Raw genomic sequence first — 27,019 nt, forward strand, 5'->3', positions numbered from 1 at the left:
CATACGCAATGGGACCGGAGCGTGTATGTAAAGTAAAAACGTACTTAAAGTGAAGCAATTATCTATGCATGTACTACACTGCAATCGCCACTAGATGGCAGCGGCATCATGCCATTAAGTGTCCATTATTGCGCGTACGTTAAAGTGCGGTATGGTGGAGTATGGAGCATGTACTTTATAGCGAGGCGACTGTAAGTGAAGCGATTTTAAGCGGGGTATGCCTGTACAGTGGTTAGACCTAGTCCTCTTAGATGTGCTGGGTTGTACTACTGAAAACTTCAGAGGTGGGGTATGTGTCATAAGGTTTAATGCTCTTCCATAAAAAAATCTTCCACATTGAAAAACAGATAACGGAAGGCTCAAGCTAGGCTAGTTTTCTATGTGCGGGAACTTTTTTGGTAGAGGAACATACACTCATGTGAGTCTCCATCATACTGGTTCATCATTTCAGTTAGAGCTAATTGACTTCAGTCTTGTTGATTTCAGAAGTGGTACTGTTTTAAGTAATTAGTGAATTGTCCACAGCTGAGAATGAACATTTGGGAGAGAAACTTAAAAGAAGGGACATTTGCCACCACAGTGCAGTCTGCAGAGTGATGGCAGCATCTCCACATGCCACCATTAAGTAAGTTGGGGAGAATCTTCCAATTGTTTAGCATTAGAATCAACTTTCTCGAGATTTAGAATGAGAAGTAGGAACAGGGGCTACATAAAATCCTTTCCTGTTCTCATTCAGAGCATTTGGAGACATGCAGGCAGTGTGAATGGTCAGGTCTTTGGAGAAGAAACAGGATGTTTTGGGGTTTGCCTACTGCCATCCTTCAATGGGTCCCAAGCCAGTTAAGCATCACCTTGGCTTCAGCTAAGAAAGATTATGTTTTGGGGTGTACCTGTTGTCTTCCTTCTTCAATGGGTTGAGCATCACCTTGGCTTTAGATAAGTGTAAGTGGACACCTGATTATGTGTGGAAGGTTGGCGGCATTTTAGGCAGATGCAGTGGGAACCTATGGCTTTGGGAGACAGTGTTCTGGGTATGAGGTTGATGGGTGTTGTCCTGCATTCCTGCAGGGAATCAGCTGAAGACACATGTATTTATTGACCCATTTGTTACCGGGCCAAGTTCAAGGTTCTAGTTTTGGTGTACAAAGCCCTATACAGCTTGGGACCAGGATACCTGAAAGACCGTCTTATCCCTTATATACCCAGTCGATCACTGTGCTCTGCAGGCGAGGGCCTCCTGCAGATACCATCTTATCAGGAGGTCTGTTCTGCACAACATAGGAAACGGACCTTTAGTGTGGTGGCACCTACCCTGTGGAACTCCCTGCCCTTAAATATTAGACAGGTGCCATCTCTGTTATCTTTTCAGCACCTATTGCAGACCTTCCTCTTTCAACAAGCCTTTTAAGTTGAGACCTTATCCCAGTCTGCTTCTGTGTTGGAATTGCTTGTTAATATGCCGTCCTGGGCTCCTGCTTGGAGGAAGGGCGGGATATAAATATTGGCCTTCAGGGTATGCAGTTTATCAAGCTCTGAAAGGTAATGGTCCCTCCACTAGGGATTAATTATTTACCTGGAGAAGAATGACTTTGCTAAGATTCCAGGGCTGGAGCTCATCAGCAAAGCAGAAATCAATCTGGAGAACATAGATTTTTGTTTCCTCCAGACTGGGTGGAGATGCAGCCTTGGAGGGGACCAAAGATCATTGTTCATTTAAGCAGTCATAATCCAAATGAGTTAGAACCAGGTAGGATGGGATCTGAATATTTTCTGGTCCCAATGTTTGGGAAAAGTGTAAACCCTTTCAGTTTATCCCAACGCCCAGACTTGCCAGTGAAACCCTTGCTTTGAGGTAGAGCCATCTTGAAAATCCCTTTGTCAACTTTTTAAAAAGAGAGAATGACTCAAAAGATGCAGGTGTCATTCTGTTTGTTTGTCTCCAGCCTGGCAGTGTCAATGAATTCACATAACATCAGCTCAAATGCCAATAAGAAATTAGATCTTAACCCTCCCCTAAAGTAAATTTAGAGTATTAATTGCTGTATTAAAAATTCACCCAACTGTGGTAATTCCTCTCTTTTAAAAGTGAAGCAATCTGTGTTTCACTAAATCCCCCCCAGAAGTATCTTTGCTAAGCAAAATTCTTTTAATGCTCCTAAAGTAACATGTTGTTATCTTGCTAATTAGCACTGTGGAAAAAAAAGATCAATTAATGTTATAATTAAAAACAGTGTGTTTAGAACTGTTGTTTGTGGTGAATAAATGTGACAACTACTTTGTTTGGTAGTGATGTGTTGTGTTTTTTCAACAAACTATGTGGGCCTTCATTTTCATTTACAGAAAGGTCCTTAAGGCAACTTTATTTTCTGTCAAAGTGATGTAATGTAGGTATAGGTGTGTGCGTGTGCATGTATGTGCGTATATAAGGAAGAAACTGTAGAAGAGGTTTTTTTCAGTTGCTCCGGATTCTGTTCATTTTAGTCAACAATTGCTCAGGCATTATATTTTGGTGCATTGTGATGAGAGAGGCAATGTCCCAAATCAGTTCTGAGAATGAGACCTTCCAAAAATCCGATAGGTATTCGGCAATTCATGAAGCCCTAGAAAGGAATGGAATTGCCCATGCTTATGACCTCTTCATCTCTAGTGAACTGAGATATCTTGGTAAGGGGACACCTGAGGCAGACAGAGAACCCAATTGGGCAGTTATTGCATATATGAACTAGTGAGACCCAGTTTTATGAGCTTGGGACCAGTGTTTCAATTATGGGGGAAGGGGTAGGACGGCCCTTAAGGAATTCCAGAAACCACACTAATGATTCCTTCTAGTTTGAGCTAAAATAAAAGATAAGGAGAATGGTTACCATCTGGCCTTTTCCACAATTAGAGGGCTGCTTTAGATGTTTAGTATTTCTGACACTTCCCATTATTCTCTGTGCATCTCCTTGGAACTGACTAGCAGTCATCCTACCCGGGGTAGAACTACCAGCCAGTGGGTTGTATTGGCATTTTGGAGAACAGGTCTGCTTTGATTGTCAGCTGCCAACTGCCTGCTTTGTAAGATGCCCATCCACTACCGAGCCAGGTTCAACATAACTGTAGTAATTTACAAAGCCCTGAACAACTTAGGTCCAGGGTGTCTTAGGGACCACCTGAACCCTTATACCCCAGCTCAGTCACTGAAATCATCTGCAGGAGCAGCTTTGGTTGTCCCTCACATTGGTGGGGCTCATTTAACATCGACACAAAATTGAGCTTTCAGCAAATTGAGATTTCAGCAAAGCGTTTGACAAAGTCCCCCACGACCTTTTGATTAGCAAACTGGTCAAATGCGGACTAGATGGAAATACTGTCAGGTGGATTCACAACTGGTTGGAAAACCGTACTCAAAGAGTGGTCGTCGGTGGCTCTGCTTCAGACTGGAAGGAGGTTTCAAGTGGAGTGCCACAGGGTTCTGTCCTGGGGCCGATACTCTTCAACATTTTTATCAATGACTTAGATGATGGGGTGGAGGGAAGCCTTATGAAGTTTGCGGAGGGATGGCTAACACAATGGAAGACAGGAATAAAATCCAAAGGGACCTGGATAGACTAGAAAATTTGGCTGAAATTAATAAAATGAAATACAATAAAGACAAATGCAGGATTCTGCATTTAGGCCACAAAAACAAAATGCACGGGTACAGGATGGGAAATACCCGGCTTAGCAGTAGTGCATGTGAGAAGGACCTTGGAGTTGTAGTGGATCGCAAGTTGAACATGACCCAGCAGTGTGATGCTGTGGCAAAAAAGGCAAATGCGGTTTTGGGCTGCATAAACAGAGCTATAGTTTCCAGGTCGAGGGAAGTAATAGTTCCACTATATTCTGCATTAGTCAGGCCTCATCTGGAATATTGCGTTCAGTTCTGGGCGCCTCATTTTAAGAAAGATATAGACAAGTTAGAGCGGGTTCAGAAGAGGGCGACAAGGATGATAGCTGGTATGGAGAACAAGTCTTATGAGGAAAGGTTGAAGGAACTTGGCATGTTCAGTCTGGTGAAGAGAAGGCTGAGGGGTGACATGATTGCACTCTTTAAGTACCTGAAGGGCTGTCACATAGAGGAGGGTACAGATTTGTTCTCTGCTGCCCCAGAGGGTAGGACTAGGTCTAATGGTTTTAAGTTGCAGGAGCGTAGATTCAGATTGGACATTAGAAGGAACTTCTTGACAGTAAGGGCAGTTCAGCAATGGAACCGACTGCCTAGGGAGGTGGTGGGATCCCCTTCGCTGGATGTCTTCAAGCAGAGGCTGGACAGCTATCTGTGGGAGATGCTGTAGCTGTGGATTTCCTGCTTGTGAGCAGGGGGCTGGACTCGATGGCCTACAAGGCCCCTTCCAACTCTATGATTCTATGATTCTATTTAAATAAGCTCTGGGTGAGTGTTCTACTTGCATAGAAAGGGTTTCTTGGAATGGGACTGGGTTAGTAATCTGGCACTCCTACGAACAGGTTGAAAAGCTGGTACCATCTGTGAGTGCCTGCATATTGCCTGCATGCCCTTGGCTGCGGTGGTGGTAGTATTTCATCGAGATCCTCCTCAGACACCTGAGCAGCAGATCCTCCTGCTTGAGCTAGTGGTGGTGGATCAGGAGGGAAAGGGGATTGCTCGTTTTCAGACAATGTTTCTTCAGCTGTAACTGAAACGACAGGGGCAGAGCTGTCACTGTCAGAAGTCCCCTCTTGCTGCACTCCACTGGGCCCCTCCCCAGGATCCTAGTCTTCCTCCTCCTCCTCATGATCAGGAAAGCTCTGTGGGGCCCATGACAGTGTACTGCAATTACATCACCAGAAAAAGGGTCAATAATTTAACTCTCATTTGAAAAGTATTTAGTTCAAAGTTGTCAGTGCTGTTTTTCAGAAGCAAATTACTATAAGACAGCAGTCACTATCTTTAACTCATTTATGCTGTCAAAATGCAGACTTTTAAGTGGTGTATGGTTGTCAAACCTACTCCATTTATGTGAGAGTGATGTTTACTGCACTGCATGAGGATAGTATGTATTTTTGCCACTCTGTTTGGCTCTTTTCAGGGGTAGAGCAAGCTGTTCTTCATACATTTTAGCCTGGGAAAGCTCTGCTACAGTTAAAAGTGCAACAGTATCTCCATAGGAGCTGTTGCCAAGCAGATACCGGGTTTTGGAATGTTCCCAGCAAACTTCCACAGCTGATACTTTAGCAGCTAGCTCTTCTTCTTCTTTTTTTCCATTTTCCTTAGTTAAAACTCTTCAGTCAAAGGATATAATTTTGCACTGGGCTATATCCCTAAATCCCCCTCAATAACCATAATTCATTGTGGGTGATTGGTATTCATTCCACGATTACAACCACAATTAATCATAGGGTTGTTTAAATAAATTTAAAAAAAGCTGACACTGAGCTGTTTGTGAAAGGTGGGTTTCTGCACAAATCTAATGGCACAAATCTGTGAGACCTTGCATTGAAGCATTAGCTCCTAGGATACCAGTTTCCTTGTACTGACATCGTGACCTAACCACACACCAAGTACTACAGCCACCATGCGCACTACCCCAAAAATGCTCCTTTGCAAGCCCTACCTAGTGTAGTAGCACTTTGGATCACATGGAATATTTGGGGAGGGAAAGTGGAGAAGCAGGGAGGGAGTCAATAGATATGAGTTAACACGGGATGAAAAAAGCACTTCTGGGGCTGCAGAGTGGGCTGCCATAGTACATGATGGATTTGTAATAGGATATTGTCAGTTGCTAAATGGACAGAGCTCTGTATCTCTTCCCTGAATTTTATAGCTGCAGTAGCACAAATGCTGTAGTGCTTAAAAGAGCCTCATAGGAACAGGCTGCCAGTATATTTTGCCACAGCCAGAATTAGCTGGGGTTTGTTGAAGAAGACCTGCTGTTGTCCATTTCCCCTCTTCAGGAAGGCTAGAGCTTGGAGATTCAGCAATAAAGCAACTCAGACTGGGAACTCGTATAGAAGCTGTAGACTCTTCCTGGCTCTCAGCCAGACCTTGATTTGCTCATCACTTCCTTGTACGTCCAGCTCCTCCCAAGTAGCCTCCTTTGCTGCTATCTAGGCACCGGTGGCCTCCATGACTCTCCTGCGCTTGTGAAGCAGGGGGAGACACAGGGGTGCCTGAGAGCCAGCTTGGAAGCCAAACAGCTAGTGCAATAACCTCAAATCCTGAGGCAGAGATGTCCAGATCTAACAGCTCTTCAGAGGCACTGGCAATATGGAGATTTTATGGGGATAGTGCTCTGCTTGCTCTTTGTTCAAGAAGACCTCAGGTTTGAGGCCTGAATCCTGACAGCTGTCCAGAGAGTTTTATTTCAGATTGATTCAATTCACTGTGGGCAAAGAGGGCAGTGTGATGGCAGAAGATGGAGGGCAGTGACACAGCACAAATTTGGAACTGGTGTCCATCATTTTATACACCACACAGAGATATATGTGCTTCATTGTCAGAGTTGGGTGACATGGTGACCAATTGGAGAGGGCGGGATTAAGTTTTTTTTTTATCAATTGAATTTATTGGGTTGGATCTAAAAATTCACTCATGGATAGTGGTTGGCAAAATGCAACTTTCCCACCTTATCCTCTCCCTGGCCATCAAACGACCCCCCCTCCCAAAGGCTTCTCTGAGGGTAGACTGAAGCATGGGGTGCTGAGGGGAAGGAAGCAGATCACAGAAAATTGAACTTGCCTCACAGAAGTTTACCCAATTTTCAACTATCTCTTCCTTTCCCTTCACCCCTACTATTGAGTAGCTTCCCCTGAATCTAGGGAGGGGCATTTTAAGGAGCTCTGGGGGCTCAGTTTCTACCCACCCATAGCATGGGTGGCTCTCAGGATCCAACACGTTGTGAATAAATGACAACATTGGGTTGCTGTGACTGCTGAGGTCCCTGGTAAGTTCTGCAAGGACTGGGGTCCCTGCCTGGTCCTGACTCCAGAGAGAGGCTGCAGTCAGTTTTGCAACATCTTGCATCAGCTCCTGGCTGGGTCGGGGGCATAAAAACCTGGCTGCCCTTGGGTAGCGAGTCCTGAGGGTGCTACCCCTTCTTTTAATTTTTTTGTTTTTAAACCAATCTAGAGGAGATTGGTAGTGCAGATGGTGGATGGCGCATGTAATTTCTGCACAGGGCGAGAGCCTGTGCAGTGAACTGAATGATAGGAGAAAGTCACCAGGTGTCTGAGAGTCTGCTGGTCCTCCCTGGGTGTGAGACGGGGGAGGGGAGTAGATGTGCCCTGTGTGAGAGATATTGAGTGGGTGTGATTGTTCCCAATTCTCACAGAGGCCTACTGGGATAACTGGTTCAGGTAGGTTTTGTTGGTGAGCTGTTGTGTCCATATCAGGTGTTTAGGAGGAGTCTTAGTAAGGAGGAACATGGGTGATGCCACCCCAGTCTCAGTGATCATGGGTGGAGGGATGTATAGCCATGGGGAGGTGGTGAGCTACCATAGAAGACAAGGGCAAGGGTATCTATGCCTTGTTCCTCACTCCCACTCCTCTCATGTATGGGTTCCTCGTTGCTTATCTGCTATGCCCACTGGCCTGTCTGCGCTATTGTTTAACACCAGATTGGTACACAATAAGACCATACTCATCTATGATTTCATCATTGATGAATGTGCCGATTTGGTGTACATTACCGAGACCTGGATGGGTGAGCTGGGAGGAGTTGATCTGACTTAGCTTTGCCCACCTGGATACTCAGTGCAACACCAGCACAGGCTGCAGGGACGGGGGGAGGAGTTGCTGTGGTCTACGGAACTCCCATCTCTGTCACCAGGAAACCACTCTGTCTTGGAACTGGCTGTGAGGGCCTGTACCTGGAGTCAGGCCAAGGAGACAGTAAGCTAGGGCTGCTGCTGGTGAACTGTATACCCTGCTGCCTGGCAGCTCCTCTGACCGAGCCGGTGGAGGCCATCTCGACTGCGGTATTGGAGGAGCCCAGAACTTTAGTTCTAGGTGAGGCTGAGTTGCAGGTTGGGACTTCATGGCCTTCATGATGATCATGGGGCTGTCTCAAGTTGTCACCAGCCCGATGCATAGGGCAGGGCACACCCTCAACTTGGTTTTTGCTCCAGATGGAGGAAGGGGTGGTCTGGAGATGGGGGGGTGGATGTCACCCCATTGTCATGGTCAGACCACTTCCTGGTGAAGTTTAGACTTATTGTTCCTATTGTCCCCTGCAGGGGTGGTGAAGATGGTCTGTCCCCGGAGACTAACGGAGTAATTTCTGAGTGTCCTGGAGGAGTTCCCAGTAAACAGAGCGGGTGACCCTGTTGAAGCCCTTGTCACGCTGTGGAACACTTGAGGCGCATCAGGCTCTTAACACGGTTGCCTCTGAGCACCCTCACCAGCATTGTGGAGCCTGGCTTGCACCTTTGTACACCAGTGAACGAAGGCAATGAAACATGCTGGACGATGGCTAGAGCACAAGTGGCAAAAGACGTGCTGTGAGGCTGATTGAGCACAAGTAAAACATCATAACCGTGTCTACTGTAAGGCAGCAAAGAAGACCCACTTCTCTGCCACCATCGCATCCTGAAGTAGCCGTCCAGTGGAGCTTTTCCATATTGTCAGGGGTCTGTTGACATAAACTCTAAGAAATTCAGTTTTAGACCGTTCAGAGGCCCACTGTGAATTGTTTGCAAGGCACTTTGAGGGTAAAGTTGCTCGCCTCCTTGGCAATCTTGATGCCCCATCCACATCTACTGTAGATCCAGTGAGGTGTCCAGTGCAACGTCTGCTGCAGCTTCGTGGGAACAGTTTCATTTGATGCAGCCTGATGACGTGGACAAGGTGCTTGTGATGATGCAACCAGCAATGTGTCCTCTCAACACTTGCCCTTCTTGGCTTATTAAAGCTTGCCGAGGGGGTTTGACCGAGTGGATCCAGGGTGTGGTCACCACATCATTGTGGGAGGGAGTGGTTCCAGCCACCCTGAAAGAGGCGGTGATCCAACCGCTCCTGTAAAAGCCCACCCTGGACCCATTGGTTTGCGACAACTACTGCCCGCTTGCAAACACCCCCTTTTTAGGGAAGGTGATTGAGAGGGTTGTGGCACAGCAATTGCAAGCACTCTTGGATAAAACAGATTATCCTGACCCACTCCAATCTGGGTTCAGGCCTGGTTATGGGACTGAATCAGCCTTGGCCGGCCTGATGGATGACCTTTATTGGGTAAAGGACAACCCTGTTATCCTTATTTGATCTGAACCAACTTGGTGAGATGGGTATCAGAGGCACTGTTTTACAGTGGTTCCAGGGGCGTTTTCAGATAATAGCATTGGGTGTCTTTCAGTCCCCTGGCAGTTGTGCTGTGGGGTGCTGCAAGGTAGCATCTTGCCTCCATGCTGGTTAGCATCTATACGAAGCCCTTGGGAGAGGCCATCAGGAGATTTGGGGCAAGGTGTCAGCAGTACACTGATGATACCCAGTTCTATTTCTCTGTAACATCTGAATTGGGAGAGGCCGTGCAAACCCCGGACGGCTGCCAGGACTCAGTGATGGGCTGGATAAGGGCCAATAAACTGTGTCTGAATCTTAGCAAGATGGAGGTGCTGAGGGTTGTTGGTTCCCAAGTTCAGATTGGTCAGTTGCCTGCTTTGGATGGGGTCGTACTCCCTCTGAAAGAGCAGGCTCATAGTCTGGGGGATGCTCCTGGATCTATCTTTGTCGTTAGAGGCCCAGGTGATCTCAGTGGCTATGAGTTCCTTTTACCAGCTTTGACTGGTAAGAAAGCTGCAGCCATTTCTGGATCAGGATAGCCTGACCACTGTTGTCCATGCACTGATAACTTCCAGTCTGTATTACTGTAATGAGCTCTATGTGGGGCTGCCCTTGAGGTTGGTCTGGAAGCTGCAGCTGATGCTAAATGCAATGGCATGGCTGTTCACTGGCACAGGGTATCACCATCATGTCACCCCGCTGCTGAAAGAATTGCACAGGCTACCTATTAGCTACTGGGCTATGTTCAAGTTTCTGGTTTTGGTGTGCAAAGCCCTATACAGCTTGGGACAAGGATACATGAAAGACTGTCTTACCTCTTATATACCCAGTCGATCACTAAGCTGTGCAGGTGAGGGCCTCCTGCAGATACCATCTTATCATGAGGTCTGTTGTGCACAAAATAGGAAGCAGACCTTTAGCGTAGTGGCACCTACCCTTTGGAATTCCTTCCCCTTAAATATTAGACAGGCACCATCTTTGTTATCTTTTTGGTGCCTACTGACGACCTTCCACTTTCAACAAGCCCTGTAAGTAGAAACTTTATCCCGTTCTGCATCTGTACTGGAATTTCTTTTTACTATATTTTTAAAACTTTTTTTTAAAATGTTTTTAAAGATGTTTTATTTTAATATGTTTTTAAGGATGTTTTGTTGTAATATATTTTAAAGTCTGTTACGATGTTTTAGAGTGTGTTTAGTGCTTTTGTTTGACACCCTGGGCTCCTACTGGGAGGAAGGTGGAGATATAAATCAAATACATACATACATACATACATACATACATACATATATACATACATACATACATACATACTGCTATCACAACTATGTTCATGTGCTATAAAACTCTTACCATTAATTATTTGTAAGTTTAACAACTAAAATAAAAACAAATAATAGAATTAGGTGAGGTAGACTGGGGAATGTGCTGACTAGCCCAGTGCTCTCTGATGTGTCCCCATGCTGATTTCTGCCACCATTCATAAATTGGAGAGTGATTGTCTGCAGCCAGGAATCTGCGAAGGCTCCCTGCACATTTTAGAACACTGCACAGTCAGGGTTCCAAATGACATGGACAGCCTCCAATAGTACCGCGGGCATCCCACTGTACATATTCACCTTCCAACATATAGAGGGCAGCAGGGCTGGGCATAACGACACAATGGAGGGAATGGGGTTAATAAGTGCTTCTTCACTCTTAATTGCATGGGAGAACTGAGAGTCTAAAGAGGACTGAATGACTAGACTGGTTGACTAGATTGGTTCAAATGAAATAACATAACGTTTTAAAGTAAAATATGGTTACCTAATTACACATATTTTTTACTTCTCTACCAGTGGTTGTCCAGAAGAGATAAGAAAAATTAGATCACTAAGGGTGGAAAAAGCTAATGAGCTCTATAAAAAGATTATAGGGCCTGTAGAATATAGCAAATAACATGTGAGGGCTCCCTACACAATAGAGGGGCTTTTGTCTCAGTTCTCTCTTGGCAAGAACTTTTAACTACTGTTGATGATTTCCTATATTTCACTGGACACAGCTAAAACAAGGGAGCAATTTAATTTTTTTCTTTTTTTGTTTAGGCTGTGCATTTACACACACACACACACACACACACACACACACACTCTCTCTCTCTCTCTCTCTCTCTCTCTCTCTCTCTCTCTCTCTCTCTTTTAAAGCCTAGTCCCTAGCAGGATATCCTTGTGTATGCTTAAATTCCGGGACTATTTTTTTAGAAAGTTAACCTTAAAAAGCCTTACCCATAATGCATAATGCATTCTTTTATTTTTGAAGCCTATTTTCTATTCATAAACACATGTGAATGTTCTTACCAGTTTTCTTATTTAAAAACACTGGTGGCTTGGGTATTTGACTTAGACTGAGTTTATGACATGCATATGCATACTTCCATGAAGAATTGCAACCGGATTCAGTTTTAGCTGTCAAAAATGTGCAAAAGAAAAAAAAACCCTCAAAACCATAAGAGACCAATTTTCCCCCCTATTAACTTTTTTTGATCTGTAAAAAATTTGGATGACCATCTATGATTAAATAGTGCATCCAGCCCTTCATTAAGATTTTATATATAAACAAGGGTGCTGGATTGTTACAGTATACAGCTGTACTCATTTTCTTTCCATGGCCTAATAATACTCATGGAAAGGATTCAGTCTTTGAGATTCAGTAGAGTACTTCTTGCGCTGGATGCAAGGAGGAAGATGTTCATATCTTCACAGAGACTCTAATGTAATTCCAGCATAGATCTGAGAATTGAAAGTTATACATTGAGCATGTTAAGTGTAATTTCTTGTTTTACATTGTTTTATTGGCTGATTGCTGTGTTTTATAGTTGTGGTTGAAGTTTATATTGAATTTTCTTAGCTCCTTTGTAGTATTAATGATGGAAAAGCAAGGTAAAAATCTAAGAGTTAAATAAAATAAATACTTGTTCAACATTTGAGCAGCCTTCCCATTGGACTGGTTTTTTTCCCCTAAAGTTTTGTTTTCAACAAGAAAGAGAAAAGTAAAGGAAAAAGTAACTGTGACCGTTTACACAGGCATATTAATATTCTGTTTGTAAAAGCTGGATGTTTAACATTCACTGTTTTCTCTTCTTTTTCCTTGTTTATAAAGCCTGTTTTGTTTTCTCCTGTAGTGGGTGTATTTTAAGGTAACATACAAGCTGATGGAATTTTAGCCAGAGTCAGCTGTGAGCTGATTCTAGCTCATCAGTTATTGACATTAAGCTACAACAATTTCTTTGGTAACGTCCAAATTATGGCTCTCCCTTTCCCTAGAGTCCTAAAGATTGTTTTATTATTTTTCTAGACTTTTGTCTTGAATGACTTTGTGCCTCTGGCTATTTACCTTTGGTTTTTATTGTGGAACTGGATTTGCTGAGATTTTTGGTGCATCATTTGTTAGTTCTTTAATTATGTTGTTTTGTTGATCTATTAGCTATTATCCATTGTATTCTTTTAAGCCACTTTAAAGGCCTTCAGGTGGTAAAGCAGCCTATATTAAATAAATAAATAGGCCTCTAATATAAGGAAGTAATCTAATTAGCCATTTCTTTCATACGTTAATACATAGACATTCTGTTTGTGAACGCATCAAAATTTACTCTTGGCTACAGCTTGTGGTTAATGATGAGCCCTGATTCAGATAACACCCTAAGCCAAATCTTGGCCTGGCTGAACACAGCACACGAATAAAAAATACTGAGGAGGAGCAAGATGGCTATGAGCGCCTGTCCAGGAGCCTTATGTTCATGTGGTCCCAGGAAACTGCAGTTTGGGCTTACCATGTTGTGTGAATGTGGCCTATAGCTTGGTAAGCTGGAGTGTCTATCTAGAATGAGCAAGGGTGCAAAAATCTAGGCAGCCAATAGATATGGGTGCCTAAAAAATGGATGGCAGGTTGCTGCATAGGTCCCGAAGCAGGTCCCTAAGTTTTGAATCCTTGAATATGAGACTATGATTGCAATCCTACTAGATTATTTTCTCACTGAAATCAATTGGCTTAATAAATATGCTTAGATTGGACAAAAATTTCCAAATGTAATTAAGTACCCTTGTTATCCTCAATTTCTGGAAATTAAGGATGGGCTCAAATGATTTCCTGTGCAGGATTAGACTATAAATGACAGACTTGTTGTATATACTACTCTTGGCTTTCATCTGATTTTGTTTTCCTTTATCAAATGGATGATAAAAAATGCACACCTTTGATATAGTTATACTGTCTTTATATTAGGTTAGTAGCTATACATTCCAGATAACTGCAAACTCCACAACTGATGTTTTGCGTATATCTAAATAATATGTTAAAATGAAATGGAAATACAACACTAGGATTTTTCATTTGTGTAACTTCTTTGCCTAGATATCTCTTGTATGCAACTTGCGCTCACAAGTAAAACAGTAGATAATAATTAAAGATAGCTGAATGTCTTGTTCTTGAATGAGGCCTTTCATTTTCTAATGTTACTTCAGTTTTTGTTAATCCTCAATCACCTTTCCAAAACCGTATGGGGAAAAAAGTCCAAAGGGCACAGTAAAATGGTGTGAATACCACCTGCTTGACATTAAATCAGACAGGAATGTGATATTCAAAGTAATCCTTATTTTGATTTTAAAACCCCTTCAGACAAGTCAATGATATGTGCATGCTGTGAAACTGATTACCACTTGCATATTTCCAGATACCAGACATATTGATGGGTTTCCTGTGCATTGATTAGCTTGGTCTGAAGGAACAGAGTACTGTACTCTCTGTAAGTTCTAATAATAATACACTCTGTAAGTTCTAAAAAAGCAACCAGTCAGGGAGAGACTGGTTTGATCTTTTATTTAAAAAAAAGTTATGTAAGCCAAAGTGAAACATTTCAACAAGCAAAAATTTATCCCATACCATTTGGAATTTTGTTTCTGTTCCCTTTTGCCAGATAGTTGTTACTGAGTTAATTTAAACATGCTGGACTACTACTTGACTTGCCATTCTTTTCTTTCCTGATTAGCCTTAAACCCTCAGAGTTCCATGACCTTAATAAAGCTATTTTTTCTTGACAAGTTAAAAGCTATCTTAACGAGCAAAGCTTATCTGAGCTGAAACTGAAGCCAAGTTAAGTTGGTGTTTTAGGTCCTCATTAAAGCACATAGCATGAAGCACAAGGGGTGTGTGTGTGTGAAAAAGAGAAACTGTGCATCATGAAACATCTCAATTTTACATTTAATTAGACAAATTATACGCAACCCAGTACTGTAAATGCCCTGCGAGTGTATTCAATGTTAGGGTTAATAAGGAGTCTGTGGAGGGGGAAAACCCCTAAATTCTTCATTGAGAAGAAAATTAACGCAGGAGCCAGACATAAAAAGCTAACATGAATCTCAATATTGATTGGGATAGTAATCAAGTGGTATTCTTACAGAGAATAAAAAAATAGTGTGACCTCCCTCCACTTTGTCTGAGGTGTGCATACACCCACAAGAGATTGCCCTGAAATATGTTGTAAAGGAAAATTGTAATTATTGTGTTTTATTCTCTGTTCAGTCCTGGCCTTCTGTTAATGCTGCTGACTCATGCAGGTTTAGTGAAATACTGACTGCTTTGGACAAGCAAATGGAGAGTGGAAGCAATGAAAGAAAGGCCCTCAGAGTAAATGTTACCACTGGTTTGGCAATGCACTAGGAAATGCAGACAAAATGCGGTCATGCTGTCTCTCATTTGGAAGATGTCCCTCATGTTCATTACCATTGTGTCTGTTAGTAGGCTTATCAACTAAACAGCTAACAGACATAATCTGTGGTTTATATTTTTTCTAATTTTTTTTCCCCAGGAGGCTGCTGACGGGACATAACTATTGTTTTTTATTGCACTGCCTTTGGATGTGTTGCAGTTCAAACGAACAGATAATTCAGGGACTCCAAAGTTCTTTCCTGTAGGGCTAGAGTAGTGTGGTCTTGGCTGCCTGCTCATAAACTCCAGAGCAGTTTAAAGTAAACAAATGATTTGTTCATGTTGGGAGCATCTTGCTGCCTAGCCAGAGATACAAACAGTGACAGAGTAAAAGTTGATTTCAGGTTGTAATGAATACTCCTGATAAGCAGTTCATCAGCAAATTATAATTAACTGTATTTCACTACAGGGCTGTATTTGCTCTGTGGCTTTTACTGATTTCAAGAAGAGGGGTGTGTGTGTGTGTGTGTGTGTGTGTGTGTACCAGATTCCATATGCCTAGAGTAGCATTGCAACATTTTTTTCTTGTCAGAGTATGTGTACCTTTAACAGCGGTGTGGCAGGCTGAAATCCAATAGATCAGAATATGATTTGAGCAGTACCCCATCTGACCACTTTTGATTTTGCAAGCACAGGAATGAGATTCTAGTTCACAGGTTTGATGCAGCTATTGGATGAAAACGAGGGAGACATATTTTCAAGAGTTTTTAACACATGAGTACCCCTTCACTTCTGGCTGTTCCACATACAACAAAAGATGATGATGATGATGATGATGATTGAGCATGAGCATTTATTGCCTGCCTTCACCCAGAGGCCCCAAAGCGGGTTACAACCACCTTAAAATATAATGTTAAAAACAAGAGCAACCAGAATCACAAAATAGTGTGGGTCCTAAAAATATACATCTCAGGTGTCAAAGACCAGGGTAAAGAGGTTTGTCTTCAGCATTCACTTAAAGCTGTACAGTGAGGTTGCCAGACGCACTTTGTTGGGGGGGGAGTCTCACAACTTAGTGGCTGCCACAAAAAATGCCCTCTCTTGGGCCACATGCCAAACTTTTGAAGGTAGTGGAGCTACTTGCTGATCTCAACAAAAAGGGTCCCCGAAAGGGTCTGTTGGGAAGGAAGCAGCCTTTCAGATATTTGGGACCTAAGTTGTTTAGGGCTTTAAACGCTAACATGAGTACCTTGAATTGTGCTCAGAAATGAACTGGCGACCAATCAAGTTGTTTTAAAACAGGAGTTATATGAGATTTAAAAGCAATCCCAGCCAATAATCTGGCTGCTGCATTTTGGACCAGTTGAGTCTTCAAGAGCAGCCCCATGTAGAGCACATTGAACATGGAGTACTGTGGCCAAGTCATCTCTGCCCAAACGGGGCTGAACCAGCCGGACCTGGAAAAGGGCACTTCTAACCATTAAGGCCACCTGAGTGTTGGATCCAGAAGTATCCCCAAGCTGTGGACCTGCTCCCTCCAGGGGAGTGCAACCCCACCAAGGCTCTATCTTTTCAGGATTCAGCCTATAACAACATTATTATTATTATTATTATTATTATTATTATTATTATTATTATTATTATTATTATTATTATTATTATTATTATTCCCTTCCTCCCAGAAGGATGCCAAGGCAGCAAAAGACAAAACACTAAAAACATCGCAAAAACCAAGCACCTTAAACACTTCTTTTTAAAGAAAATCCAGCCCATCGCTGCCTCCAAGCACTGGTCCAGCACCTCAACTGCCTCTCCTGATTCAGATGGAAAGGAAAGTAGTATACTTGGGTGTCATCTGCATATTGATGACACCTCACTCCATCCTGATGGCAGCTCCCAGCGGCTTCATATAGATGTTAAATAGCATAGGGGACAAGGTGGAACCCTGCAGAACACTACAGGATAGCCCCTATGGTGCCAAAAGCCAGCCTTCCATAGCTACATTTTGGAAACAGCCCTGGAGGTATGAGTAGAACCACTGAAGCACAGTGCTCCCAAATATCTATGTGGAAGCCAAACCACTTACAAACAAGGCTTTGACTACTGAGAATTTTGAACCCTAGGAACATGTAGATCAAGCTGGACAATCTTAGGCAGACAGGGAAAGAGGAGCCCCTGGACACCTTTTTCTACCAGTTATTTATCTGTCCTTATCGTTCCTTTAGTGACTACTTGCTCTGCTACTCCTTCTCACAGCTTCTAGATATAATTAGGAGATATGACAAGTAGAGCATGGATAAACAATGGATACAGAAAGGTTGCCCACAACTGCTTTGTTTTTCTGCAGTCCCTTCCAGCTTTCTCTATATGTCTCTGTGGAAGCTTCAGCATATATCAATAGCCACAGCCTAGCTTACATATGGCTGCTTCTGATATGATAAATGCAACATGTAGCCATATGTCTAATTTGTATGTGAGTGAACTCTTCAGTGTGGAGCAGCTGGATTATTCCTGGCAATGCATCCAAATGGAAGAAGTAACGTCCACCACGGCTTCCTGAAGTGATTGGTGTGTCAGCACATACTTCACCCATCAAAGTAATAGAAATTACCACTTATAGGGGTAGTGTCTAGGGCCACCTGTTAATTCATCCACGTGATTGAATCCCAAATGGCACGTTGTGAACAACTAGAGTAGACTATAGCTATGTTATTTATTTATGAACATGTGTTGACACTTGTGATGAGCATGCATTGAAAACCAGTGGAAGTACTTTGTCTGAACAGTCCAAGGTGTGGTGCTGATACTTGTTGAACAAACTTTGAAAATCTTGGTTTGACCAGTGAATATTAGTTGTGGAGCACATTATGTTTGGGGCTTTGTCAAACAAATGAGTTTCACTTGAAGCCCAGCTTATGACAACTGCATAAGTTAACACATGTCAGGAAAATGCACATTTATCTGAGATGGAACGTTGATTACTTATCCGATCATAGATTTTTGGAAATGGGATGTAGCTTCTGCTACTTGCAACTTGTGGCTTCTCTCTTGTGGTTTCAGAGAAGGGAATCTGGCTGTTGAAGGAGAACGAGCTTTATGCTCTCTTGAGTAGAATGAGGAGGCTGGTGGAGTGGCCTTAAATGGCCTTCAGCCGCCCCGCCTCCTTTCTGTGTGTCATGATGGCGCGCCGCGTGCACACACATACACCCCTGATGGCGGCCTGGGCTTCGGCTGCGGCCGCAAACTCGCCCCTTTGCCTGGCAAGTACCGGGCACGGAACGGGATTTTTGGAGCTTCTATCCACACGAAGCAGGACTTTGCCTTCAAAGCACGACAGTGGCTCTTAATTTGTCAACATGCGTGGTTTTCTGTGATGATTGTTCTTAGGGCACCAAAACCAAACATAGCCTTGCTCACAGTCTTTCATTATGCTTCTGTGCTGTCAGGGTCAGAAATGATGTAATTTACTTAACAAGAGGTCTTCCTACTAACAGCAAAATCAGAAATGCAAATTTTAATTACAAACTTTTAATTTTTGAACACAAAGTTTTTATTCCTTCTTACCTTTTGAACTATTAAGATGGCTGAGCTGAACAGGACTTGGGGAAAGCAGGAAGAGAACATTGTTTTTCCCTTTCAATAAATGCCTCCCATTACTTTATCTTAAACAAGGGCTCTATCCCCAAGGGGAATAATGCAGGCAAGCAAGCAAAAAATGAAATAAAAAACAAACTGGTAATCTAGAGTTGTTTTTTAATTCAAGGAGATATAAAAAGCTTTGAATTTCTTGGGAATTTGCTATTTTGCTCTGGAAGTAATTACAAATCAAGATCATGTGCCATTGTAAAGTTAGTCACTACATTAGCAATTCAGGTTTTTTATTGGTTCAAATATGACTTAGCAGGATTAGTGCATGAGAACCTTATGAAACATAAAAGTGATAAAAACAGTTTTAACTGTCAGTACATTAGTGTTGTGGTTTTTCTGTGTGTAACATTATTGCCTGGCAATGGAAAGGATACTGAAGATGTCCCCCCCCTTCTTTGTCAACAGCAGTGGAAGTTTCTTTGTCTCATAGAAGGGGTAATGACAACAGATAATAAAGAGCAGAATTGTATTTAAGATTATACAATGAAACTTGCAGCTGTGTTCTAAACCACACTGTGGGGGGGTACATGTGTGTGCAAAGCCAGTAGAAACTAAAGTTCAAAAATATTATTGAAAGTTTGTTCCCACTTTTGTGGACTTTGTGGTCATTCATGGTAAAGTTAGTGGTTCAAAGCTCTGAAACTTCTTGTGGTTTCAGCCATTGAAACATCAATCCATCCAGCTACATCAACTTCAGTATCACTGATTTCAGTGTGCATAACTGCATACAACACTGCAGTATTAGTAAGGAAAGGCCATTGACTTGTGTAAACTGTGGGCATTTTAGGGAGTTAAGGAGATACAACACCATGTATACAAAGTAGTCTTTTAAAAAATCCATAAACTGAAGCAAGGAATGAGAACTAGAATCATAGAACCATGGTTTAGAGATGCCCTTCCTTCTCATAGACAGCTTTCTTCTTCCTTGCATTGTTTGTGATAACTGTTGTTTGCTTTGACTTTCCTTCTGGGTAGTGTTATTTGAAGGATTGCATGCATCCATATGAACCTGCCCAGGCATTAAGATTGTTCTTTGACCTGTTGGTAGTGAAGATCGGGTGGGTGAGCACCAGGGACAGGGCCTTTTAAATAGTAACCTCCCAGTTGTGGAATTGTATTCACCTGGAGCCTAAGTCACCTCTCTGTCAGTTTTTAGATTATGATTATATATATAACCTGCAATGGCTTTGTGAACTGATTTTATGCTGGTTTTGTATTTTAATAATTTTATGTTGAATTATTTTTAAAATTTTATTATTTAATGAATCTGTTGTGAATTATCTTGGAAGAATGTTTATTTTAAAGATGAGATATAAACAAACAAACCAGGGATTTTCCCTGCATCAGACTTTGCCAAGTCTGGTGTTCTCCAGATGTTTTGGACTATAGTTCCCATCACCATCAGCAAACGTGCTGGCTGGGGCTGATGGGAGTTGTATTCCAAAACATCCGCAGGGCGCCAGTTGGAGAATGCTGCTCCACATCATCATTTTAAGCAATGTCAGTTAGGTTAATCGTAGTTTGACTAGTCTGAATGTCGTGGCAAACTGAAATCATGGAAGAGAGAAGGAAACTGCATGGATATGTGCATGGTTTTTGTAATGCCTGAATTGAGCCAGTATTCACTTCAGTTTAATCTGCTGATGCTGATTGTAGCAACGTTTGAAGCTAGTTATTCATTTTCAACTCTGGCACTGAAAATATACCTTCCTTTAAAATTATATTTTTTAATTGTGATGAACATGGAAACCATATTATTATTATTTTGTATAATTAAAATATTGCTTTTCATAGGTATATTCACATCTGTCCATATATCACTATAGAGGCTGATGGGGTTGTTGGAATGACTTTTAATTCTTAGGAGTCCCCAGTGACCACCTTAAGTGACATTTTCTGCCTCTGCTCCTGTGTCCCCAAGCAACTTCCCTGGGGATGACTGCTTCAGATTTTTAGCAGCAAACCTCTTTTGCATGCATCTGCTTTAGACAATTGCTTTCAGCCCTATTGATTTCAACAGAATGCATGCATCAAGGTGAAGTTAGCTATGTACTTAAGCACTGGAATGGCGTGGTCCTTGTACCCAATGAAATCGCAAATGTCTAGACTTCTTTGAATGTAGTGTACTTCTATCACAGTTGTTCCAATATCACTTTAGATCATTTATTTATATGCAATTTCAGGAACTAATACAGGTCCTCTATCTTTGTGTTCTCAAGTGGCAGTAGTAATGCCACACATTTTCACATAGCCAATGAGTGTCCAGTTAGCTGAGCTTCATTTGCTGGGCAAAGGAGAGAACAAGCCTTTTTACTCAGTACCTTAGCTAGATCACTTGCCACAAATTAATGGAGAGTAGTTGGCAGTTCCTAGCTCACACACATCTGGTTAAAAATTTTATTATAATTATCATCATCATCAAATCAGTCAATCAGTCAATCAGTCAATCAATCAATCAATCAATCAATCAATCAATAAATCAATTACATTTATATCCCTCCCTTCCTCCTAGTAAGAGCCCAGAGTGGCAAAAAATACCGACCTCATATTTGGAATCCCCATTTACTTGGTTTTGTTGAAAATAACACCCACTGGCATACCTACTACCCGATATATTCCTCTTTTTTCGGTTGGATTCAGTGCATGTGTTTAACTGAGTCCAATTGCTTTAAATTAGAATCTGTACAGTTCTAACTACTTGCAGACATCTTGATCTATTCCATTTTGCACTGTGAAGTGTTTTCATTAGCACAGCATTCATGCATGTGTGATAGTAGCTAACTGATGTAATTAACCGGCATGTCAAAGGCTATTTATTTCTTGCACATGCAACCATCTTTCTGTGGTAAGGAATTGTTTCTGCTGACACAGTGTGTATGTAAACATGCTAAACTACAAGCCATTGCCCTCACAATCTGCACTGTACTTATAAATTGCAAACCCTGATTTTACTTTTAAAAGGCTAAAATAATGAGAGTTGCCTTAAATTTTCAGGGCAACTAATAACTACACATGTAACTGGAAATGCAAGGAGTGGAAAACAAAGGAAGATCAAAGAGATGGCATGCCAAAGGTAAAGGGCATGGAGAACAAATAACTACTTGATTGTAGGTCACCAAGTGCAGAAGAAATATTGCAATACTTCTCTTCCCCAAGTGCCTGCTTGCCTGTTGCTTTTAAATCTTAGCTGAGTATGTTTTCCAGTGAAGCCTGAGGGACTTCTCACATAACTGAAGTTGTGCATGTGTGTCAATGCTTGCAGGATCAAGACTGCTGATTGCAAATACCTTGGGAACAAAAGTTTCTGTGCCAAACTGCTAGAACATTTTGGCCCTAATTACTTTTTGAATCAAGGGATCAGACTCATGTATAAATAAAGTATGAAGAAAAATGGCAACACCAAACAAGGATTTATTCTTGAAAGTGGCTCTTCAGGCACATTCTGCATGGTAAAATATGATCGTATACCTGCTTGTAGGGAAAAATGATCAGGAGCATGCAGATCTTAAGATTCCCAGATTAAGTATCAAGATCCCACATTTATACATTCAAGCATAAAAATGCATACTCTTGTGTATTCACACTTATTGTGACCTTGTAGCTACTTCCTACTTTCTTGTTTTTATTTGTTACACTTATTAACATAATTCAGAAAAATTATGAAGAGTAACACCATTGTTTTATTGTGAATATTTGCAGTGATCAGAATTTCCTATGTTTGAATTTTACAGCTTTTTCTGTTTTAAGGGTAAAATAAAAGGACTTATTCATATGACCTGTTCTAGGAGGGGCTGCACTCCCCTTGAAGGAACAGATTTGTAGTCTGGGAGTAGTCCTGGATTTCAGCTTGATACTAGAGTTTCAAATGGCTTCTGTGGCTAGGAGTACTTATGCTGAGCTTAGGCTGATTCACCAGCTACATCCATTGCTGGACCAGGATAGCCTGGCCTGAGTTGTCCAGACAGCCTGATGGGACCATGTGTCACCTGTCCTGGCCCAATTCAGGGTGTTTGTACTAGCATATAAAGCCCTAAATGTCTTGGCACCCAAGTACATAAAAGAGCAGCTTCCCCAGTATCACCTATTTCAGACCCTCCAATCAGCAGGTGAGGCCTTCTTGGTGGTAGCGCCACCAGGGGGGCTGCCCAGTTGGCATTGACCTGTGACAGGGTCTTTTCAGTGGTGGCACCCCATTTGTGGAATGGCATCTGTCTCTATCATTATTGACTTTTAGGAGGAATTTGAAACATTTGATGTCTGAAGTAGACTGAACCTGGTAACCTGCAGATTGTTGGATAAAAGAATGTTTTTAACAGTAACTGTTTTTAGAATGCCTTTTTGCTGTTGTTGATTATGATGGGTTTGCCAACCAGGGGTTCTTCGAGAGGAAGGGTGGGATATAAATTCAATAAATATATAAATAATAATTATTATTATTAATGGAATTTGCTGCAACAACATGTGGTGATAGTTCAGCTGCCTTTAAAAGAGATATTGTACAAATTCACAGGATATTAGGTCTATGGCTAAAAACCATGATGGCTATATGGAACCTCTAGAGTCAGAGTAGTGCTAGGGGACAACAGGAAAAGGCTATTCCCAGAGACATCTGGTTGACGACTGTGGGCCAGCTATATAGATTGGTTTGATCCAGCAATGCTCTTCTTAAGTTCTTAGTAAAAGGGTTTAATTACATAAAGCTCTAAACTGCTCAAAAAGCTTTACTTAGTTAATAATTGAGGATTAAAAGGAAAACCTTTTTTAAATTGGCCCTATGTTTCATCTAGACTGTTGAATTAACGATAGTGTTATTTTGTATATGTGGCATATTTGGTGGCATACCAACAAATTTCCAAAATGAACATCCTATATGTGATTATGGCATAATTTTAATTATACAAATTTAAATAGCTTTCTTTAATTTCAGGTGTATTGCCAGTCAGTGATGGAAACTGAACTTCAAGTACAGTGCTCCAGAGTGTCTACAGAATTAACAATATCTTGATAAACTGTAGTAACAATAGGTTATCAATAGGTTTTCTGTTATCCTGTAAAAGAGTGTGTTCCCTGGGAACAGCTGTTGGCATATTGATCATGGAAAGCTCTCTCTCTCTCTCCATTCTCCAGTAGAGCTTCCAGATAAGGCCACTGGCACTGCTCTAGCCCGGTCCAGCCACACAATTTGTCTTAATTTGCGGTACTGTCTAAGCATGGCTTAGTTTACATGAGGCCACCGCACTGGGTCTCATGAAGCCCAGTGTGCTTCTTCATGTGGTCTGCCTGGCAATGAGATGATTTAATAATCTGTGTGCCCATTCTAAAGAGGTTTGGCTGCTTACCATCCAGGCTGCCCTCAGGCATGATTTACTTAACCATATGCTGCCATAGAAGCAGCTGCATTTGATTGCATCTACCAAACTCTGAGGTTTATCCCCCACACAGCTGAAGCCTTTCTCCTTTATCTTCCACTTCCCTTGGCTGTTTGCCCCTGAAATCATTTGTGTCTAAAAGGAGGACAGAGAAAACTTTTAGCATGTTGTTGGGTGTTGACAATCTGAAATGATGAATTGATCCTCTGAGGATCCATAGGCAATTTGCTGAAGCAACAATAATAAAAATCTTGACATTACTCATTGCTTTCTTGCTGATACTGTCTGTTGGTGAATCTGCATTGCATACGTTATAATCAACACTGAAAATGTAAACCATCTCAGTGGCTCTCAAGATGCAATTGCCTTGACTACTATTGTAGACAGACTTTAGATGCCATTTTTTTTCATTCATAGGTAGTAATTTACTTCTCTGTATTTGTTCCATTTCAGTGGCTAAGACAGGGTAACAATGCTTTATGTAAAACACAAAGTTTGCAATATGAAATAAAATCCTTGTTGGCAAAATATAAGGTACAGTAGGGCCCCGCTTTACAGCGCTTCGCTTTATAGCGTTCCGCTAATACAGCGGTTGTCAATTGCAGAAAGGCCACACTCCTATGTAGCTTGTTCCGCTTTTACGGCGGTTTGTGCTCGTCATGCGCCATTTCTGCGTCATTTTCATGCGACACACACCATTATCTCCAATGCATTCCTCTTTACAGTGGTTTTTGCTTTACAGCAGGGGGGTCTGGAATGTAACCTGCTGTATGAGTGGGGCCCTACTGTACATGAATTTCCACATGTTATAAGAATGTATTATAAAGAATTGCCGTGTTAAATCAGACCAATGGTTCATCAAGCTCATTATTGTCTGCTTTGACTGGCAACAGGAAAGAAGCTTCAGAGCTAGCTGAGATTATTTATCAAACCGGGGGGGCGCGTCCATATAGGTGAACTAGGCAATCACCTAGGGTGCCAAGTTAAGGGGGGCCGCCAAATTTGAGGGGAAAATACAAAAAAAATGAAGATATTATTTCACTTCTCTTTTGCACTAATGAGATTGCTGTCAGTGCAAACATTTCTCCCTTCTCCTCCACCCATGTGTTGTGGGACCAATTTGGGGGAGGCATAAGAGGAGGAGACAGGGCAAAGCCATGATCCACTAGCGGAAATCCGTGCAATGGCTCCTGCTATCAGGACAGTTAGTTGAATCTGTCATTATTTCAATTCCCATGCGTGTACCAAGGGAATATGAATTATAGTTATAATAAATAAGATGCTCCATAAAAGAAAAGTAATGGTGTTAACCAGGACTTTTTAAAGAGGGGGAGCATAGAGGGCAATTGCCCTGGGCCTCACATATGGGGAGGCCTCACTAGAGATGTAAAATTTCTGGAAATTTTGAAGCCATGGGAAAAAACAGAAATTTTTGGAAAAATGCAATATTAGCTCTTTTTGCAGATTGAATTTCATTTTGTTCCTTCAGGAACATCAAATGTAATTATGTACAAGTTGGTTTGGCATATTTGGTATATTAAAAGTACATTTTATTCAAACAATTGTACAAATTGAATTTACTTTTTAAAAGTTTCACTTTTTTTGTAACATATGGATCTACAATATCCTGAACTGCAAGGAACCTCTTTTGTTTTGCCAGTTCATGAGGAGCAGGCAAAAAACAATTAAAAAAAACACAGGAGAAACCATCAACAATAATAACAAAGAAAATTATTTATGTCTCTGCTAGTCCTCCACAGTGTCAGTTTGAACATAAAGCATCCATTCCCATAAAAAGAACTGAGGGGGAAAAAAAAGGGGGGGGGGAACCAAGATTCAATGAAACATTTTATTCATCATGCTAAAGTAAAACATTCCATAAGCCATTTTTTCTTCATTTTTTTCAGGAAAAAAACAAAAAAGGCTTCGGAAAAAATGTTTTTTTTCTGATTTTTTCTAGTTTTTTTCCGGGCCTTCACATGTCTAGGCCTCACACAAGGAGGAGGCCCCATGGATGTTGGCATTGCTGCATTGTTGCCAACTCTTTTCTTTCAGAATCCAACGAAGTTGAACACCGTAACCTTAATGGGAAAAAAATATCACAAAACAAACTCTACTGGTGGCAGTGTCTTTTTGTCATGACAGCATGAGCGTGATGGATGCAGCCACAGGCAGGGCTAATAGTAACAACCCAGTCCAACCATAGTCAGACTTTTTAAGATTAATGTATTAATAATTCACCTTTTTTTCCTCCAAGGAACCCAAGGCAGCTTACATGATTCTCCTTTTCCATTTTATCTTCACAACAACCTGTGAATTAGGTTAGGCTGAGTCATAGACTGGCCCAAAGTTACCCAGTTAACTTCATGGCTGAGCAGGGGCTAGAACCTGGATTTTCCCAGTCCATCACTCTAACCACTACACCATACTGACCTCACACTACAGGCCCAGGGTCCTCAAAGCAGAGCCTAAAGGCACCAGTGTGCTCACAGAGACCTATCAGAGTGCTCTGCAGTGTCTCTCTGCTCCCTGCATTGCACATTTATAAATTATAATGGCCACCAGCTTTTCTCAACTCTCACTGACAGTTTTCTTAGGCCCTCTACTATTGTAATTGGCCACAGAATCAGAAATGGAGATTACCAGCAGAGAAAAGAGAGGCTAGTTAAAACTGTTCCCTTTCTTTTCCAAAGAGAACACTAATTAGAATTGAGAGAACAGTTCTAATTGGACAGGACCAACAGAGAGCAGAAAGAATAGTTCTAACTGGATACTCAGCAGGATTCCAAGGAGAGAAGAATGGAGATAGTAAGCGAGCAGCTGTACCTGTGTCTCAGTGGAAGAAGGAAAGGTAGTTACTGTGGGGGAAGAGGATCTAGGCCAGGGGCTGGGGGAGGAAGAAAAAATGGAGGACCCAGGGCCTGTGTGGGACAGAAAGGGTGTGCAGGTGGGCATGGGTGGTACATTTATTTAGAGGTGATGTGGGGGAAATGATTTCCCTTCTGTGAAATTCATGTTGTGTTGAAGCTGAAGATGGTGAGTTCAAAGGAGTGGCTTTATGTTTTGG

The 27,019-nt window shown here is 41.8% G+C and overlaps 1 protein-coding gene across 8 annotated transcripts in view; it reads left to right on the top strand.

Moving 5' to 3' along the window:
• Positions 1-27,019, top strand: part of NFIA (nuclear factor I A) — a 446,003-nt gene that overhangs the window by 64,177 nt on the left and 354,807 nt on the right. Inside the window, exons 3-4 of one of the 8 annotated variants that reach the window (XM_061633240.1) lie at positions 21,578-21,656; positions 23,511-23,544. The exons of 6 other annotated variants lie outside the window; for them this stretch is intronic. In XM_061633240.1, coding sequence (XP_061489224.1) covers positions 21,578-21,656; positions 23,511-23,529 — 98 coding nt within the window. In that variant the 3' untranslated portion in view covers positions 23,530-23,544. Of the gene's footprint in view, positions 1-21,577; positions 21,657-23,510; positions 23,545-27,019 lie in introns of those variants that run through there. One more of the 8 variants, XR_009763556.1, reaches the window with a different exon arrangement.

Source organism: Rhineura floridana, chromosome 6 (assembly GCF_030035675.1).
Source record: "Rhineura floridana isolate rRhiFlo1 chromosome 6, rRhiFlo1.hap2, whole genome shotgun sequence".
NCBI classification, from domain to species: Eukaryota; Metazoa; Chordata; class Lepidosauria; order Squamata; family Rhineuridae; genus Rhineura; species Rhineura floridana.